General features: G+C 43.4%; 2 protein-coding genes across 4 annotated transcripts; one reads left to right on the forward strand and one right to left on the reverse strand.

Moving 5' to 3' along the window:
- The first annotated feature begins 611 nt into the window (after nt 1–611).
- On the forward strand, nt 612–10551 carry LOC106571745 (beta-soluble NSF attachment protein). 3 transcript variants are annotated; one of them, XM_014145152.3, is made up of 10 exons: nt 612–826; nt 3309–3388; nt 6041–6157; nt 7333–7379; nt 7872–7949; nt 8153–8293; nt 8433–8537; nt 8667–8735; nt 8936–8986; nt 9224–10551. In XM_014145152.3, exons 1-10 carry the CDS (start codon nt 729–731, stop codon nt 9323–9325), a joined length of 888 nt encoding a protein of 295 aa, XP_014000627.1. In that variant the 5' UTR covers nt 612–728; the 3' UTR covers nt 9326–10551. The 3 variants fall into 3 exon arrangements, with proteins under 3 accessions (XP_014000627.1, XP_014000629.1, XP_014000628.1); XM_014145153.3 differs by lacking the exon at nt 612–826 and adding an exon at nt 865–2243; XM_014145154.3 differs by lacking the exon at nt 7333–7379 and having other exon boundaries at nt 634–826.
- gzf1 (GDNF-inducible zinc finger protein 1) lies at nt 10026–18761 on the reverse strand. Its single transcript, XM_014145156.3, has 8 exons — nt 18408–18761; nt 17094–17899; nt 16702–16976; nt 16300–16483; nt 15794–16058; nt 15478–15645; nt 15107–15264; nt 10026–14981 (listed from the first exon to the last, which is right to left on the reverse strand). Exons 2-8 carry the CDS (start codon nt 17880–17882, stop codon nt 14202–14204), a joined length of 2619 nt encoding a protein of 872 aa, XP_014000631.2. The 5' UTR covers nt 17883–17899; nt 18408–18761; the 3' UTR covers nt 10026–14201.
- Between the last annotated feature and the right edge of the window lie 508 nt (nt 18762–19269).

The raw sequence follows: 19269 nt of genomic DNA on the forward strand, positions 1-19269 counted from the left end.
CCCATCAGGAAGTCCAGGTTCCAGTTGCAGAGGGAGGTGTTCAGTCCCAGGGTCCTGAGCTATGGGCACTATGGTGTAGTCAATGAACAGCAATCTCACATAGGTGTTCCTCTTATCCAGGTGGGAGAGGGCAGTGTGGAGTGCAATTCTTTGTGTTGTTGTGTCAACATGTATGGAACATGTAAATTAAAATGTTTGAAAGAATGCAGATGGAGGGAAGGGGGTGCCTGTATTTCACTTTAGTTCTATGCATGCCCATCACATCTTGACTGGGGTGGTTTGTGGTATGTATGTGGTCCAGGGTTTTAGCCATGTGTTAAGCGCCATTAGGTGCTCAATGATATAAACAGACTCAAAATGTATTTGTTAATTTCTCATTGCCACGATAGGAGCTATTTTGCTTACCAGAATTTGTTTTGATCTAAGATCAGAACGGTGTCAAAGCACGAGTATAATTTATGACCTAACTAAAGCGTGTGAAATATTACGTAACAGGGGCTTTAATTTATTAGTTTTTCAAATGGGAGTTGTAGTTTAACTGCATACAAGGTCAAGTTTTTTTTGCCTAGATGAAAACTCAAAGTACCATGATTCTCTTGGCTACTGCAAGGGCACGCCTACGCTAAATAAAAGCATCGACGGTAATCCTTCATTCCTAGAATCGGATGCGGATATTATTTTTTCTGACTGCTACTTAACGTTAGTGTTTGCACTGTTAAAATCAGAGAATGGACAACTCTGGGAAAGAGAAGGAAGCGATTCAGCTGATGGCTGACGCTGACAAGAAAGTGAAAACCTCTGGCTCGTTCTTGGGAGGCATGTTTGGGTAAGAATGCTTCGGCAACGACGATGTCAATAAAGCTAACGTCCGTTAGCTCGTTTATCGTCACTCCGCATGCTAACTCAGTCTCTGGGTATTATCACAGAGCTGTTTACCATTAGAGATGAATCATTGGCACCATGCCATCGAATGTAGCTAGCTCTATAATGCTACAATATGTCGTTATGTGACCATGGACATCCTCTAAGCATGCCATAGTAAACATTTGCCATTAAAATAACTAACTAGTTGCTAGCTATAACCTCATGCATGCTTCTGCAGACAGTCTATGTTTAACCAGCTATAGTAATGTTAGCTAGCTAGCATTGCGCCTTCTAATTAGCAAAATTAGCGAATCTAAGCCTTGAAATATGCAGGTAATGGCAATCTGTCATTTGGGCAGTGGCTCTGATGCTAAATATCTAACTAACCACCTTTTGGATGATTTGTGCACGTACACTTAGTGACTTACTATTGTCTGCCTCAAACCAGTTACATTATTCTCTTTAAGTGAATGTAAACAACCTAGAAGCAGGTCACGACTCTTGGGCCTGTGCCACGAAGGCTAAGTAACATCCCAAAGGCAGGCGATTACTCTCCATGCATACATTTTTATTATTCTTTGCGTTTTTTAAATTCTTAATCACCCATCGGGCCATCTGATACAGCACACCAATTCGGTCTTGACTTCGTTAAACATTTCTATGAAGTGTAAATCCTATATGCCACCTTTGTGTGCTGTATTTATGAATTTGCCTGTAATTTATTCCAATAGTAGGACCTAGGAGTAGGTGTGTCTGCCAGTTCCAAGGCCACTGCAATGCAGGTCAGTCCTGTTCAAGTCTCTGGTGTATCTAACCAGTCAGCCTTTTGATGATGTCTATTTGGCAGCTTTATCAAATTGTATTGGTCACATACACATATTTAGCAGATGTTATTGTGGGTGTAGCAAAATGCTTGTGTTCCTGGCTCCAACAGGGCAGTAGTCTCTAACCATCGTTAGCTGTCTGTACCCTACCTAGGGTCCTGTCTTTTGCACAATCATTTGACATGCATGGATTTGAACCTTTATTTTACTTTTTGATCAACCTGTCCCCTTTGACAATTTCTTACATATGTGACATGATTGCCCAAAACACGGGGCCCTAATCATACCATACCATTGAAGAACTCTGTAGCATTTGGTGTACACACACTAAGATTCACTGCATTCAGTTCCTGGCAGCCATCCAATAGTATTCTTAATGAAATGAAATGGCTCTCAAAAGGGCCACTAAGGTGAAAGCAATGGAGAGGTCTAAATCTGACTCTCCATCGTCAGAGAAAAGCCTACCTGGATGTCTGGCTTTGGGCACGGCCGTTCTACTGTACTATACCGGTGATCAACCATTAAGATGCTGTATGAGGATCATATCAGATTGAGGTAGGCCTAAAGCCTTTCATTAAATGGCAGTCGACTTTCATACCGATTTTATAGACTGTGGCGATATTGTCTATATAAATGCAGGTGCCACTGTATTGAAGCCATTGGATGCAGTTTATCGTAGCGTACTTTCTTTATTACGAGTGATAGGTTCAGTACACCTCATTGCATTCTGTATATGAAAGTAGGCTGGCCCTCTTTTGAAGTCTGGTAGATCGATGCATTACACTCTTTTTGTTTATAAAGCCCTGCATAAACTTCCGCCGTACCTTACTTCGTTGTTAACTTACAGACGTACGAGATACTACATGATGAGTTATTATGGATAAGAGCAAGATTATTTTTACTTGTCAAACTGCAGCCAAGCATCGATCATGATGTCACTAGAATAAGACCCTCGATATTTATTGGAAAGGAGAATTAAGGTCACCGCTGTGCACGTTGACCACCCTGTGAAGTTCATATCTTATTTCATCTGTAGCCTAATAAACGGCATGCGAGCCGTAGTGGGAGGACCACACAATATTTAATCGCGTGACTCCCAAGTTTGCTTCCATGTGATGGTTATTATATCAATATTTCTACATAAAGGGGTTTCCACCACCATTTCTCGCATAATACATTATACCGACACAAAGATCCACCTTGTCTAGCGTATTTTGTTTTGTCGGAAAGGTTACATCCAAATTTGCCGCTTCCCTCAGGCCTGCCCTGAATCTTTTTTAATATCCAACATGTACTTTACGTGCATAAAAAGGTTGGATGGAAACCTGGTTAGTGACTGATTGGACAGCTAGAGCATCATTAGTCAAGAGTTGGAGGAAATTCCCATGGGGTCAGGGAGAGAGAGACTGAGAGAGATCGATACCGGCACCACCATCCAACATGGCCGGCTGACTGATGTCTTCTCTCTCAGCGTAAGGGGTCTGGTCAATAATGAAAGTGCTGCATTGTAGTCTTTTCCTATATTAGCAACTTCACCCACATCTAAAACTGTATGATTACATGGCATAGGTTTGAGTCTTGTGTGTTAACCCTATGTATTTTGCTCTCTTCTCTCTCCAGTGGACCTCATAAAGTTGAAGAGGCTTGTGAAATGTACTGCAGAGCAGCCAACATGTTCAAGATGGCCAAGAACTGGAACGGTACACTTCTGTGTGCTCTATTTCACACTAAACATGGTTGACCTTGATTGAACGATTAGCCCATTAGGGGTGTGTGTGACGAAGGTAGTAATTAAAACTAAAGCATTAAATGCTGTCAGTATGGGAAGTATTGACTATACAGTGCTGTGAAAAAGTATTTGCCCCCTTTCTGACTTTGCAATTTTTTCATATCCTGGACACGGAATGTTATCAGATCTTTAACCAAAACCTAATGTTAGATAAACGGAATCTATCCATGGAACATTCTTCCAGGAGTCTTGACGATCATCCAGGTGCTTAGTGACAAATTTGAGTCGACCTTTTGGACGACATGGGTCCTGTTGTGTCTGGCGAAAACCGAACACTGCATTCCACATTAACCTCCCTGGGCAAGGTGGGACGCAAACGTCCCACCTAGTCAACAGCCAGTGGAATCGCGTGGTGCGAAATACAAATACCTCAAAAATGCTATAACTTCAATTTCTCAAACATAGGACTATTTTACACCATTTTAAAGACAAGACTCTCGTTAATCTAACAACATTGTCCGATTTCAAAAAGGCTTTACAGCGAAAGCAAAACATTAGATTATGTCAGGAGAGTACCCTGCCAAAAATAATCACACAGCCATTTTCAAAGCAAGCATATATGTCACCAAAACCACAGCTAAATGCCGCACTAACCTTTGATGATCTTCATCAGATGACACTCCTAGGACATTATGTTATACAATACATGCATGTTTTGTTCAATCAAGTTCATATTTATATCAAAAAACAGCTTTTTACATTAGCATGTGATGTTCAGAACTAGCATACCCACCGCAAACTTCCGGTGAATTTACTAAATTACTCACGATAAACGTTTACAAAAAACATAATTATTTTAAGAATTATAGATACAGAACTCCTTTATGCAATCGCGGTGTCAGATTTTAAAATAGTTTTTTGGCGAAAGCACATTTTGCAATATTCTGAGTAGATAGCTCTGCCATCACAGGCTAGCTAATTTGACACCCACCAAGTTTGGTGCTCACTAAACTCAGAATTACTATTAGAAAAATTGGATTACCTTTCCTGTTCTTCGTCAGAATGCACTCCCAGGACTTCTACTTCAACAACAAATGTTGTTTTGGTTCGAAATAATCCATAGTTATATTGAAATAGCTCCGTTTTGTTTGTGCGTTGAGGTCAGTATCCGAAGGGTGACGCGTGGGCGCATTTCGTGACAAACAATTTCAAAATATTCCATTACCGTACTTCGAAGCATGTCAAATGCTGTTTAAAATCAAATTTTCTCGTAAAATAGCGATAATATTCCAACCGGGCGACGTTATATTCATTCATAGACTGAAAGAAAAACATGGAGTCGTCTCGTGCACGCGCACTCCAGTGTCATTGTTCCCTGCCTGACCACTCACAAAAACTCCTGCTGTTTTTCGCCCAGAGACTGCAGAGACGTCATTCCACTTTCTGGCGCCTTCTGAAAGCCAATGGAAGCCTTAGAAAATGTCACGTTACAGCAGAGATGCTGTATTTTTGATAGAGGTACCCTAGAAGGAGAACAAATTGTCAGACAGGGCACTTCCTGTATGGAATCTTCTCAGGTTTTGGCCTGCCATATGAATTCTGTTATACTCACAGACACCATTCAAACAGTTTTAGAAACTTTAGAGTGTTTTCTATCCAAATCTACTAATTATATGCATATTCTAGTTTCTGGGCAGGAGTAGTAACGAGATTAAATCGGGTACGGTTTTTATCCGGTCGTGCAAATACTGCCCCCTAGCCCCAACAGGTTAAGAACCTCGTAGCAACGGCCAAACGTGGTGGAAGTGTGATGGTTTGGGGATGCTTTGCTGCCTCAGGACCTGGACGACTTGCCATCATTGAAGGAACCATGAATTCTGCTCTGTATCAGAGAATTCTACAGGAGAATGTCAGGCCATCCATCTGTGAGCTGAAGCGCAGCTGGGTCATGCAGCAAGACAATGATCCAAAACACACAAGCACGTCTACACCAGAATGGCTGAAAAGCAACATGTTTAAAGTTCTACAAATAGTCTGGACCTAAACCAGATTTTTAAGATGTTGTGGCAGGACATGAAACTAGCAGTTCATGCGCAAAAACCCACATGTCGCTGAGGTAAAGCAGTTCTGCATGGAAGAGTGGGCAAAAATTCATCCACAGGGATGAGAGACTGATCAACTACAGGAAGCATTTGGTTGTAGTCGTTTCAGCTAAAGGTTTCACAACCAGTTATTGAGTGTCAGGGGCAATTACTTTTTCACACAGGGGCGTTGGGTGTTGCATAATTTTAATTCAACAAATGAAATGAGTATCGGTGTTATTTGTTCACTCGGGTTCCATTTATCTAATATTCGATTTTGGTTGAAGACCTGAACATTCAATGTCATAAATATGCAAAAATAGAGGCAATCGGCACTAGGTTTACATGTTTAATTAACAGTAGCCTACACACATGAAAGACTGGGAGTGTGTGCTGCCTACTCCTCTGTGGATGGAGTCACTGTGTTTTGGAGTCATTTTAGCTGTGTGATTCCTTCTGTAATTACTCAGCACTATTCTTGGAGGGCCTTGAAGAACAAGGTGCAATGAATTTGCTTTATGTTTGTGTGTGTGTGTCTCCAGCTGCTGGTAATGCCTTCTGCCAGGCGGCCCGGATCCACATGCAGCTCCAGAACAAACACGACTCGGCCACCAGCTTCATCGATGCAGGAAACGCTTTCAAAAAGGCAGACCCCAGCGGTGAGATACCGCACATTGAAAAGCCAAACTGGGCCTTTAGGCTACAGTAAATGACCTCAAACAGCCTGCTTTAACTTTAGTTTACTACATTTCAGTCCCTTGTGGAAGTAGCAAAAACTGCTGCACATTTTCCAGGGCTAATAGAAGTCTGTGGTATGTGTCAGTCAGATCCATACAGACAGCAGTGGTTGTGGCTCTAGAACGGTAACTTGAGCAGAATGGGCTCTACGGAGAAGCTAGTCTACTGGGAAGAGTGATAATGAATTCGAATTCCCAGTCATTTCTTGGTGTTACACACGATAAGTCCAAGTCTTTCTGGTACTGTGTCAGAAATCGGGCCACCCTGTATAGGTTGTCTGTTTGTATCTGACATGTGGGCCAACCATCTGCTCCGGGGAGAGAGCCATGCTATATTACTGACTATAAACTGGGTGGTTTGAGCCCTGAATGCTGATTGGCTGACAGCCGTGGTATATCAGACCATTTACCACGTCTATGACAAAACATTTTATTTTTACTGCTCTGATTACGTTGGTAACCAGTTTATAATAGCAATAAGGCACCTCGGGGATTTGTGGTATATGGCCAATATACCACGGCTAAGGGCTGTGTCCATACACTCGGAGATGCGTCGTGCATAAGAACAGCCCTTAGCCGTGGTATATTGGCCATATACCACACGCCCTCGTGCCTTATTGCTTAACTATATTAAACTATGACTATATTGCAAAAAAATTGCCCTCAAGTACCGTCAGTAAATATTTACTGAGTAGAATTGAGTAGCTCTCCAGTGGGCTCTCTTTACCTTTGGTATGATTAAAATTGTAGGAAGTTGGGGCTGTAGTACCAGCCCTGGGATGGTTATTATTGAGGTTAGCCTGCCATGTTGTCGAGAGTGGATTTAATAATAAACCCGTCCACCGGTGGTGATGGAATTATAACCTACTGTAGATGAAATACCCAGCCAGCCACAAGGAAAAATAACATTTCATGTTATGCAACCTTGATCTACGAGAGAATCGTAACGCAAGAGCATGCATTGTTTCTTTCACTTCTTTCCAATTTTCAGAAATCTCCTTTTGGATTGTTGACCTTTTGACGTATGTATGCATCTAACCTACCCTAATACTGTCTGTCAGTCTAACTCTCCCCTCTTCCTTTAATGCTGCCAATAGAGGCTATCAAGTGCTTAAACGCAGCTGTTGATATATACACAGACATGGTAAGACAGACGCTCACAGACGGGGACATGCATGGCCAGAACCATATAATACATTGTCATGGTTCATCATCATCAGTGTTCTATGAATGACCGATTTATTTTCCTTGTCACAATTTATCCTTTTGGCTGTAGTTGTAAAACTGTTCTGATAATGCAGGTTCTGCAATTTCATTCCAATGCTATCCTCTCAATGGCACCCTCCCTATAGTATAGCCCAGCCCCCTTGAAGATGCTCCTCTCTGTTTCAAGAGGGTGATGTATTGAGTGGAGTAGCTAACTAAGGCCATTTCAAATGCAACATTTGTATTGTGACGCAGGCTAAATTTTGAAGTACTTGGCTTCTCTGTAAAGCCAGTTTAGTAATGATTTCTCTCCTCTATCTAAAGCCACTTAGTAACGATCAGGGTCCAGAGTATTTCCTGGTCTGGTCACGTAGTAAGGTAAAACTCCCAGCCCCAGTATTGATTCCTGTCCTGTGTTTGGCTCATCCAGGGAAGGTTCACCATCGCAGCCAAACACCACATCACCATCGCAGAGATCTACGAGTCAGAACTGGTGGATATAGAGAAGGTGCGTTTTGAATGTGTTTGTGCGTGTGTGTCGTCGTATATGGTTATTGGACTAGTAAGGTGTCTGAAGACTTGGAATAGTTTATCAATTTCTCGCCGTCTCATTTCCTTATTGGTTTACATTAGAAAGGAAATTCTATTATTTTGCCTTTTCTGGACCTCTACTCAGTGTTTTGGTTCCCCTTCCCCCTGGTCCTGCTCTAGGCCATCGCCCACTATGAGCAGGCAGCAGACTACTACAAAGGAGAGGAGTCCAACAGTTCTGCAAACAAGTGTCTACTGAAGGTGGGGGCCTATGCCGCTCAGTTGGAACAGTACGCAAAGGCCATCGAGATCTACGAACAGGTGTGTGTGTGTGTATGTCACCTCGGCATGCTTGTGGGTGCACGTGTGTCTGGACAGAAACTGATTTGTATATCAATGGTTTCCCAATGAGATGAATTGATGAACCCAGTGACTTGACAGTGTTCGTGTGTGTTACCAGGTTGGATCCAGCACCATGGATAACCCCCTGCTGAAATACAGCGCCAAAGAGTACTTCTTCAAAGCCTCTCTGTGTCACTTCATCGTGGATGAACTTAACGCCAAAGTCAGTCAGCAGCATCATGTCACCTAGACCATAGGGGTTCAGCGCTGTTCTGATTTTTAAATGAAGCAGTACTCTGACTTAGTGCTTTGTATGAAGGAAAACTACATTTTTTAAAATTTATTTCTGCAGCTTGCTGTTGAGAAGTACGAAGAGATGTTCCCAGCTTTCTCTGACTCAAGAGAGTGCAAGCTGTTGAAGGTATGTCACTGACCCCATCTAAAGCCTTCGATTTGTTAATTGTATCCCTTTATGGTGTTGATTGTGGTAATATATTAAAGTTATATTGTGCAGTTCACTAGATCTCAAAGCGCTTACGTCATCCACTAATGTGTAGCACCTGCACAACAGCCATTTTGCAGAAGCAATCTGACAAGCTACTGTAAATCACTGTTTTACAGAAACTCCTGGATGCTCATGAGGAACAGAACTGTGAAGCTTTCACAGAAGCAGTAAGTCTAAATGGCTCATTGATTCACAGGGCTGGCTGCTTTTTCCCTTTGAAATAAATGTAGGTCTGATGTCGTTGCCTACCATTGGATTGTTGAAAGCCATTGACTCCAGTACATGGCATTCACAAATGCAGTCATGCCAGATCAGTCATTATTTAAGGAAAAAAAGCATGGATTCCTTTTTAGTATTTGAAGAGATGCTTAGATTGAGTCTTATTCCCTTTCAACCTCCCTCAGATTAAAGAGTTTGACTCCATCTCTCGTCTGGACCAATGGCAGACCACCATGCTGCTGCGCATCAAGAAGACCATCCAAGGGGACGAGGGAGACCTGAAGTGAGACCACGACAGGGGGAACACAGCAGCGCGGGACGCACACATGGCATGCTACCCCTCTCCACTACTTCACCCCTTACTCATCCCATATTGTTTTTGTGCAATGACTCAGTCCAGGTTCTTACATACAGAATGTCCAGGCAGTTAAAGCCGCTGCAATGTCTAGGCCAGGGGTCTGACTTTTAGGGAGGGATTTGAGGTTTTGGTCAGCTAAAATTAGTTTAATTTAGTAAATCTGTTCCCAAGTATTGCCACAAATAAAATAGAGATATGCGATCGTGTATCAATGTAATGAAGGTGTGAAATTATTGTATTTGAAAATAATCTCTTTTTGGATCCTCTTTCTGGAGGATGGATCTGATACATTTCCTGTTTAGTGGTGAGTAAACTTCTGAGAAGGCCAGAGAGGCATTCTAATACTAAGGCATTGATCACTGATGTTAGTATGGAGCGCACAAACACTGCATGATTTGTACAGTTGTAATTCATTATTCTATTAGGTTCAACAGATGTGACTTCATCTAGAAATTAGTATTTTAAATATATATATTTCTATTGTCTTTGCTTGGCTTCCAACAGAAAAGTCTTAGAAGGGAAATGTCCATTACTTATATCATAAATGGTTCTTGTAAACAAAGGTATTCCTGCCTGAGATGACAATGAATTGTTTCATATTTCAAAAATCTTATTCTTGAAATGGACAATTGATACAAATACAGTTTATTTACAATCAAGACATGGCCAGAAAGTATATTTTGCTTAGTTGGTATTTTTTCCATATTTCTTATTCTGTATTATGAGGTTAGACACAATCTGCCTATGTGAGGCGACTTCCTAATTCTGCTTGTAAATTATTATTTTTTTAACGCAGAGCTAAGAAAAAAGCTAAGAAAATCCCTTGCCCTCTTGTAAGCGCAGTTTCACTTCTAATCTCCAGCTTGTTCTTTCATTGTCACTCATGTTGATGTACTATGTGTAGTGAAGTTGTAACCATGTTGGTGTATGCTAGTGCATCCTCTTGCTGGCAACTAGCAGAGCTGCATTTCTTTGTGTATAGGTAATAGTGTTGTGCAACATTTCCTAGTAGTGATGAACTGCAGCAAGGTTTCTACTGAGTGCCCCACAACGTAGGGGGCAGTCAGCCTGCATATTAAGCTTCTTTCAGATGGAATGGTGCTCTTTTTATTTGGTCTGTATCTGATAATTAACTAAATAAAATCATTATCATTCTGTGGGTCTCTACTGCTATTGCTGTTTGTCAAACTTAAGTCTACACAATTTGAATATGATATGTGCTTGTATTAGTGATAACGTTAGGAGTAAATGTCAAACATGTTACACAAAAGAAACCATGAATTAAGCATACTTAGGCAGAGTTTCTGATTGCGGGTTATAGACCTTACAGATTTTTCCGATCAAGCCAACATATGCTGCGTCAACCGTGAATGGGATCTCTGCCACTCAAGGACATTTGGAGACTTTTCCCAAAGCCACTCCTGCGTTGTCTTTGCTGTGTTCTTAGGGTTGTTGTCCTGTTGGAAGGTGAACCTTCGCCCCAGTCTGAGGTCCTGAGTGCTCTGGAGCAGGTTATCATCAAGGATATCTCTGTACTTTCCGCTGTTCATTTTCCCTCGATCCTGACTAGTCTCCCAGTCCCTGCCGCTGAAAAACAGCTCCACAGCATGATGCTTCCACCACCATGCTTCACCGTAGGGATGGTGTCAGGTTTCCTTCAGACGTGATGCTTGGCATTCAGGCCAATGAGTTCCATCAGACCAGAGAATCTTGTTTCTCATAGTCTAGGAGTCTTTAGGTGCCTTTTGGCAATCTCCAATCTCTGGCCACTCTACCATAAAGGCCTGATTGGTGGAGTGCTGCAGAGATGGTTGTGCTTCTGGAAGGTTCCAAGGCCCTTTTCCCCCCAACTGCTCAGTTTGGCCAGGCAACCAGCTATGAAGAGTCTTTGGTGGTTCCAAACTTCTTCCATTTAAGAATAATGGAGGACACTGTGTTCTTGGGGACCTTCAACTCTGCAGAATTGTTTTGGTACCCTTCCCCAGATCTGTGCCTTGTCACAATCCTGTCTCGGAGCTCTACGGACAATTCCTTCAACCTCATGGCTTGGTTTTTGCTCTGACATGTCTATAAAAGGCTCCACAATTGATATTGCAAGTGTGTGCGTTTCCAAATCATGTCCAATCAATTGAATTGACCACAGGTGGACTCCCATCAAGTTGTAGAAACATCTCAAGGATGATCAATGGAAACAGGATGCACCTGAGCTCAATTTTGAGTCTCAAGGTATGTTTTTTATATTTAATACAGATCGATTTTTATGGAGATGTATTTATGCTGATTTGATTTCCACGGGGCAACGGAAATTGATTCAAGGGGTTAATGGCAGTACAATATCGGAACCTTTTCATATAACTGACGACAGACTTTTCTCCTAAAAGCCCACTAAGCAGTACAGAGACACTATTCAAATGTGTGCAGACTTGTTACAACTTCACTAACTGAATTTGTCCGTCTGTGACCAAGAGAAAGTGCTCGTTTCAATTCTATGAAATGACTCAGTATTTTTTTTTATGTCGGAAGCTCTAAATCCAGCTGAGAATATCACGTCGAGATGAAACCACAACTGTTGGGCTCGCTAGACCCCTCAAACTCAACTGGACCTCAAAGCCAGTTCCACTGTTTTCTTTCATTATTCCCCTCTAATCAGGGACTGATTTAGACCTAGGACACCGGGTGTATGCAATTCATTATCAGGTAGAACAGAAAACCAGCAGGCTCCGAAATGTGGCAAGTCCGTTCTGCTGAGAGTGGTAGCGGAGTGCACAGATGGAGCTTTCGGGCACTGGACCCTACGACGTTCACATATGGCTTTGTACACCAAAATGTCAGTTGGAACCTGTCCAGAACGGCTCAATATTTTAGAGGTTAAAAGCCGCAATACCTATAACCCACAATCAGATTCAATCCCAGCCTTAGTTTCAAAGAGACAACCCCATAACTTTTCGTCAACAGAGTAGAGGACAAACACAAAATATGAATTCAGACCCAATAAATAGACAAATAGTCCCTTCCATATGTATTTGGACAGTGAAGCTACACATGTTAATTTGGCTCTATACTCCAGCATATTTGGATTTGAGATCAAATGTCTCATATGAGGCAACAGTACAGAATGTCACCTTTTATTTGAGGGTATTTTAATACAGTTTATGTTCTGTTTTGCCTGATAGGAACTGAATGGTGAATGGAGTAATTGTACTTCTAAGTGAGTAGATAAGATGTTTCACAACACTTCAAAATGAATCCTGATAATGACATGATTAACAACAATCATGAATGAATAATGACGAGTGAGAAGGTGACAGAACATGCTGACCTCACCATTAACATTGGAGTTTAGCATTTTGTGTGTGTGTGTGTGTGGGGGGGGGGGTGTATGATCTTTGTGCCTCTGACTTTCTCACTCGTCATTATTCACGATTCATTTATGGATTATCCATAATCATGGTAGCATCCACATTAACGTAGAAAAAAACCCATCTTTATTTACAATAAAAGTTACTCCAAAATGACAATACACCGTTCCCCATTCAGTTCATTGGTCAAAACATAACCCAAAACAAACTGCAAATGCATCCAATGAGTTTGTAGAGTCACAAGCTTAACGTAGTCATTGTGTACTACAAATATGGGACCAAACACGACACTTTTGACAATTTTAATACACTATAAGTGAATGTGTCCAAATACTTATGACTTCTTCAAATGGGGGGAAACAGCCTCTGCCTCAATGTCAGCAAAACCAATGAGCTGATTATGGACTACAGGAAACAAGGGGAGGAGCACGCCACTATTGTCATGGACCGGGCTGCAGTGGAGAAGGGTAAAAAGCTTCCAAGTTCCTCAGCGTGCACATCACAGAGGACCGGACATGATCCAATCACACCCCCGCCGTGGTTTAGCAGCAGCGTCTCTTCAACCTCAGGCACCTGAAGAAATTCAGCATGGGCCCTAGGATCCTAAAGAAGTTGGAACAATCGAGAGCCTCTTGAACGGCTGCATCGCCGCCTGGTACGGCAACCGCACCGCCCTCAACTGGAAGGCCCGACCGAGGGTGGTGCGGACGGCCTAATGAATAACTGAGGGCGGGCTCCTTGCCCTCCAGGACATCTACACCAGCCGGTGTGTTAGGAAGGCCCAAAAGATCTTTAAGGACTCCAGTCACCCGAGTCCATGGACTGTTCACTGTTACCATCTGGCAAGTAGTATCTGAGTATTGGGTCTCGGACAAACAGACTCAGAGACAGCTTCTACCACCAGGCCACCAGCTGCAAAAAATATAAACCTAGCAGACTCCCTGCACAGATCTGCACCTTAGAGACTATTTGCATTAGGCACCTTAGAAATGATTTGCACCGACAACACACATATTCAACCCTTACACACAAACACCCATAAACACACACTCAATGCTGCTGTTCTAGATTCCACAACCTACTTTATATTTGAAAATAGTGTAAATCCAGTCCATTATTACTATGCATATTACCTCTGCTACTTGTTATTTTCTACTTGACTCGTCACTGTTATTGTTGATCGATGTACTGCATTGAGGGAGCTAGCGCAAACATTTCACTGCACCTTGTATACCAGCTGTAAACTGTATGTGACAAATACATTTGATTTGATTTTGATACAGCGCTTTCATTTTGTAAACAGAAAAAAGGTAGTGTTCTGTTGTCCCCTCGTATGATACATTTGACCTCAAATCCAAAATGCTTGAGCATAGAGCCAAATTAAAGGAATTATCTTCAATGCCCAAATACATATGGAAGGGAATGTACATTGAAATACATGCCAACCTACACCACAGTGTCTTCAGTGGACACCTCCAGGTCTTCCACAGTACCAATGTCCTCTGGTACACTGTGTTGTTCCTCATTCGAGACAGCAGCGCTCTGTGTCTCAGTCTCCAGTTCTGATGTCTGCACTGTAACACACTCAGAGATAGGGGCACACTCTGAAACTGCCTCCTCAGGATCCGTAATGGCCGTCATATCTGAACCAGGCCCAGCCTCCAAATCTGGAGCCAAGATGGTCTGCGACACCGCAGTTTCCAGAACACACGAAGTCGAAAGAGTGGTCTCTGAAACTGGGGCAAATATGGCCCCTGAAACAGTGACTGGGACAGAGACAGACACAGTCTGGACAGGGAGGACACCAGTGGAGGACGAGGACACAGAGATGGAGGACATAGAGACAGGGATAGTAAAAGGGACAGAGACAGTGGATCCATCCAGAGAGATGACGCTGGCCCCGGTGCCGTCTGTGGTGACCATGGGTAGCTGGGTCCCGGCCGGCATCTCTGTCTGGATGACCGTGAACCCACCCAGGGTGGTGTGGCTGACCAGGGCGATGGTCCCTGGGTCGCCCCAGCTGGCTGAGAGAGTGATGGGATCGCCGGGAACCAATATGGTCCCCTCCTGGAGCCTACCTCCAACTCCACTATCCCCTTCCACCTCCCGAACCACCGTCTCGATTTTAACCTTTCTACCGAGGCTTCTGGGTTTCTTAGTCTTTTTCTCCATGTTGTCCTTGAGGACCACCAGGTAGTTCTTCCACGGAGTGTTTTGGTCGTGAGTCTGTGGAATAAAGTGCACAGCTTCAAATAGCAGGCTTTTGCAGCACATATCAATGTCTCCAACGTGGCGTATCACACACATTTTAGTATTGAAACAAGTGTTGTTGCAGTAGTGTAGTAACGCACCATTGTGTGTCTCCGTACAGTTGACTTGTCCGTGAAGGTACGGTTGCAGAGGCCACACATGTAGGGCTTCTCCCCTGTATGAATCCTCTGGTGCCTCTGGAGGGCATTCAGCTGGGTGAACTGCTTATCACAATCTGTACAGTGGTACGGACGCTCACCTGAGACAGAACACGCGCAGGTCAGACAGGGGTTAAAAGGTCAAGGGTCAACAGAGGAAGACATTTTCAAGGGGTAATAATTCGCTATAAAATGGAAGATACCAAACTATTGAACGGTAGTAGCAATGTGTCTTGTGGTTACTAACCGTAACATTCGATGCAGTCAGCATGAAAATAAAATGGCTACATTAGGTGTAATAACGCAGTGGGTACCTGTGTGTATCTTCATATGCTGGTGGAGGGAGTTTCTCTGGGCGAAGGCTCGACCACATTGTTCACACTTGTAAGGCCTGGAGCCTGTGTGGATTCTGGAGTGATGTTTCAGGTATTCTTTAGAGGCAAAGCTTTTCCCACAGCTCTCACACATAAAAGGCTTCTCTCCTGGTAGGCCAAACAAAACAGATTGGTTTAGACTGGTTTGTGTAGATTTGAGAAACAGTGTAAAAATCCTGATTAAATCAGGAAAAGCCAAACCTAACAGCTTCAAAAAAAATGTACAGTGTATCTGCGTAAGAAGTGAAAGTCTTACCTGTGTGGGCCCTTTTGTGATAGGACAACATGTGGTTCTGGGTGAACCTCGCATCACACTGGTCACAGGCAAAAGGCTTCTCTCCTGTGTGAGTCCTGCGGTGTGTCTTGAGGGCTGAGCTCTGGGAGAACTTGGCCTCACAGTCAGTGCAGGAGTAGGGCTTGTCTCCTGTGTGTGTTCTCTCATGTAGCGTCAACGCTGTCTTAGAGCTCAAAGCCTTGTTACACACAAGACAGGTGTGCCGCTCACCGCCTCCCTCATGCACCTACACGTAGAAAATAGTCAATATTTATCGTCTCAATTAATGATTAGTCTTGCAGCAAATTGAAAAGGATATACCATTTTCACATAGTACCCTTCATTTGACCAGACCCACATGGGTTAGCCACCGACGGCTCTGGTCAAAAGTTGTGCCCCACATGGGGAATAGGGCGTCAATCGAGAGAATCGTACATAAAAGTGTTACAAAAGCAGCCCCACATCCTCCGACTCAGACCCATCCTAACCTGTCGTCGGTGGCGCGTCACGTCCTTCTTGCGTTTGAAGGTCTTGGTGCAGACGTCACAGGGGAACAGTCTCTCGTCACTGTGGACGTGTCTCTGGTGGATCTTCAGGTTGCAGCGGTTGGCGAAGGTCTGCTGGCAGGTGTCACAACGGTACGTCACCTCCCCCTGCACACTGTGGCTCGTCCTGGTGGTCATGGTAACAATGTAGTTAAGAGAGGCCGTGATCAGAACAACAACGACAATAGTTGAGAATTCAGGCTTCCTGACCCCTTTACAAGTGCTCAAAGCACTTAACATTGTACAGTACAGTGTAGGTCTACATTTGTCTTCTCTCGTTTTCAAAGCCACCTATTCATGATCCAACGAATGTCTAACTAATGTGGAATGTCCAACTCCACCTACTTGATGTGCTTCAGGTAGCTCTTCTCATAGTGGAAGGTCCGTTGACATTTGTCACACTTGTATTGAGTGTCAATACGTCTGGATGGTCTGTTGGTGGTACGCTCCTCTCCCTCCTCCTCACCCTCCTCTTCCTTGCTGGGCAAGAAGAGGGAGTCATCTGGACAATCCTCTGGTGCATCTCCCTCTTCCACCTCATCTTCATCATCGACGTCTGTTGACTCCAGTCCCGCCCCCTCTTTTTCAGGCAGCAGCTCTGGAAGGGCCTCTTCTGCCTCCTGTGTAATAACAATAATCGTCAAGATCAATTGAATTGATAGAGCACTTTTGTCTAGCTGTTCTAAATGCTTTACACGCCTCATCCGCCAATCAAAGCATGTCAACATAGCACCTACCTGTGTGTTGTCAGTGTTCTCCTCCTGACTGGTTGTCTGAGTGTTGTCATGCAGATCTTCCATCTGCGCCTTGGTCTGGTCCTTCATCTTCCTCACGTACTTCTTCTTAGGAATGTCAATGAAGACTCTGCGCCCTGCCAGCCTGTTACTCCTCCTCCCAGAGACCTCAGTGTCTTTATTCGCCTCTGACCTCTCCTCCTCGGCTGTGACCGTGACCTTTGCCCTTTTCTCCCCTCTCTCTGGTTTTGTTGGAGGGGTCAGCCTCTTGGTGGGGGCTATTTTGGGAACTTTGTTGACTCCGACCCACAGCGCCCCATCCTCCTCCCCTACATCATCCAAACCAGCTTCCATGTCTTGTGACATGGATGTTTCAACCCTGTGCAGACTCAAGCTGCCTTCATCGAGAACCGAGATGCAAGCCTGGACAAGGCTCTTACACTCCAACAGTGTCGCCACTTCATATATTACACCAATCTTGTCTTTAGCAAACTCTTTATCAACCTCCAGTTTGCCTGTGTATACATATTCCAAGAACCTGGTGAAATCAGTGGTTCGAACGTTCCCCAAGAATAGTTTCTTGGGTGGGTCCGGGGCCAGTAGGATGTTCTTGAAGTAGCCGCTGGAGGCAGCTAGGACCGCCTGGTGAGCCTCAAACTCTTCCAGCTCACCCTGGAAGTCCACCTGGACTGTGACATCACACAGGTGGCCATGCAGTCTGAGCTGGTGCAGAGACTGAAGCATGTCCTCATGGTGGAAGGCTGAGGAGAGCTGGACCACTTGGTCACTCATGGTTCATACTGTTGATACTGACAGACAAATGTTATAAAAACAGATCAATGGTAGCAAAGCAATCCATTCCTGAGTGACCATGTGGACTTATAACGTTACAGTAACGTTAGCTAGCTAGATATAGCTAGCTAGATATATTTACTTAGCTTGCTAGCTATATAACGTTATGGTTAAGGCCTGTGCTTGGGGCTAGCTTACCATAGCTAACGTTAGGTGGCTGGCTAGATGGAAAAAGCAGCTGCCTAGGCAAGCCAAAAAACGAGTTTGACTCAATCAACTGCTCATGTTTTGCCTGGTTAGCCGTCAAAACGGAGTAACGTTAGCACACAAGCGAGTTAGCATCAAGCTAACGTTAAGCTTATTAGACTGAGCCACGGCAATAAGCCAATCAGTCAAAGACAGAAAAACAATTGATGGTTGTTTTTCCATGAAACACTTTCTTTTGCAGTGTTTCAGTTATGATCAGCAAGCAACAGCGGAATATGTGCAATGAACGTGTACGCATCACAACCAACTCTTTCTTACCGTAAGCTCGGTAAAATGGCAGCCCTTCACAAATACAGCACAACGAAAGTATTTCCTGTAAAATCTGCACCCGAAATCGAGAGATCCGTTTTCACTTCGGCCATATTGGATAGATTCGGTCCGCTTCAGAGGATTTGGGATACGTTCTTAGTATCTGTTTCAAATGTTCACAAGTAACGTTAGAACAAAGCGACTCTGGATCAGTTCTTAGGATCATTGAACATTTTTATCGAAATAACTAGACATCAAAATGAAATAAATCATTATTAGGTTATTCAGCTCATGGTGTCGCGATACCTTTGCAAATGCAAAACAATGTATTTGTCATTATGTAGAAGAAGAAAATAACATTTTCAGAACCATATCAATTGCGTTGCCATTTTTTAATTCATAGATAATAGATTATAATGCATTTTGAAAATCACAGTGTCCGCATGGTGGTGCCATTTCATTGTATTTCAATATTGTGCGATCAGAAACCCCAGTCTTGCCTCTGCAGAGAATAGATAAGTGCAAACTGTACTTATGGTCTTTAGTCTGGGTCTTGATTATTTCAGGGGTGTAAGTGCTGGGCTGAAACAAAAGCCCGCCCAGTAATTGGATCCCTGGTATTTGCATTTCTGAACTTCTTGTCAAATTTAGACATTTTGACTGAGGGGAGCAATAATCAGAAGCCTTCAGAGTTGATTCCACTTGAACTCCATCCAACACACAAATCAGCGCCACGTTTTCCAGACTGTAGACCGTTATTCAAAGGCTGTACGCTAAGATACTTTAGGAGGAATCATTGGGGGACTGTGCAGCTGCCAGGGGAGTTTTATTGTCAGAGGAAATCCATATACCTTACATTTCCCTTAATGAC

The sequence above is a fragment of the Salmo salar genome, chromosome 15, assembly GCF_965601325.2.
Source record: "Salmo salar chromosome 15, fSalSal1, whole genome shotgun sequence".
In the NCBI taxonomy this organism is placed as follows: Eukaryota; Metazoa; Chordata; class Actinopteri; order Salmoniformes; family Salmonidae; genus Salmo; species Salmo salar.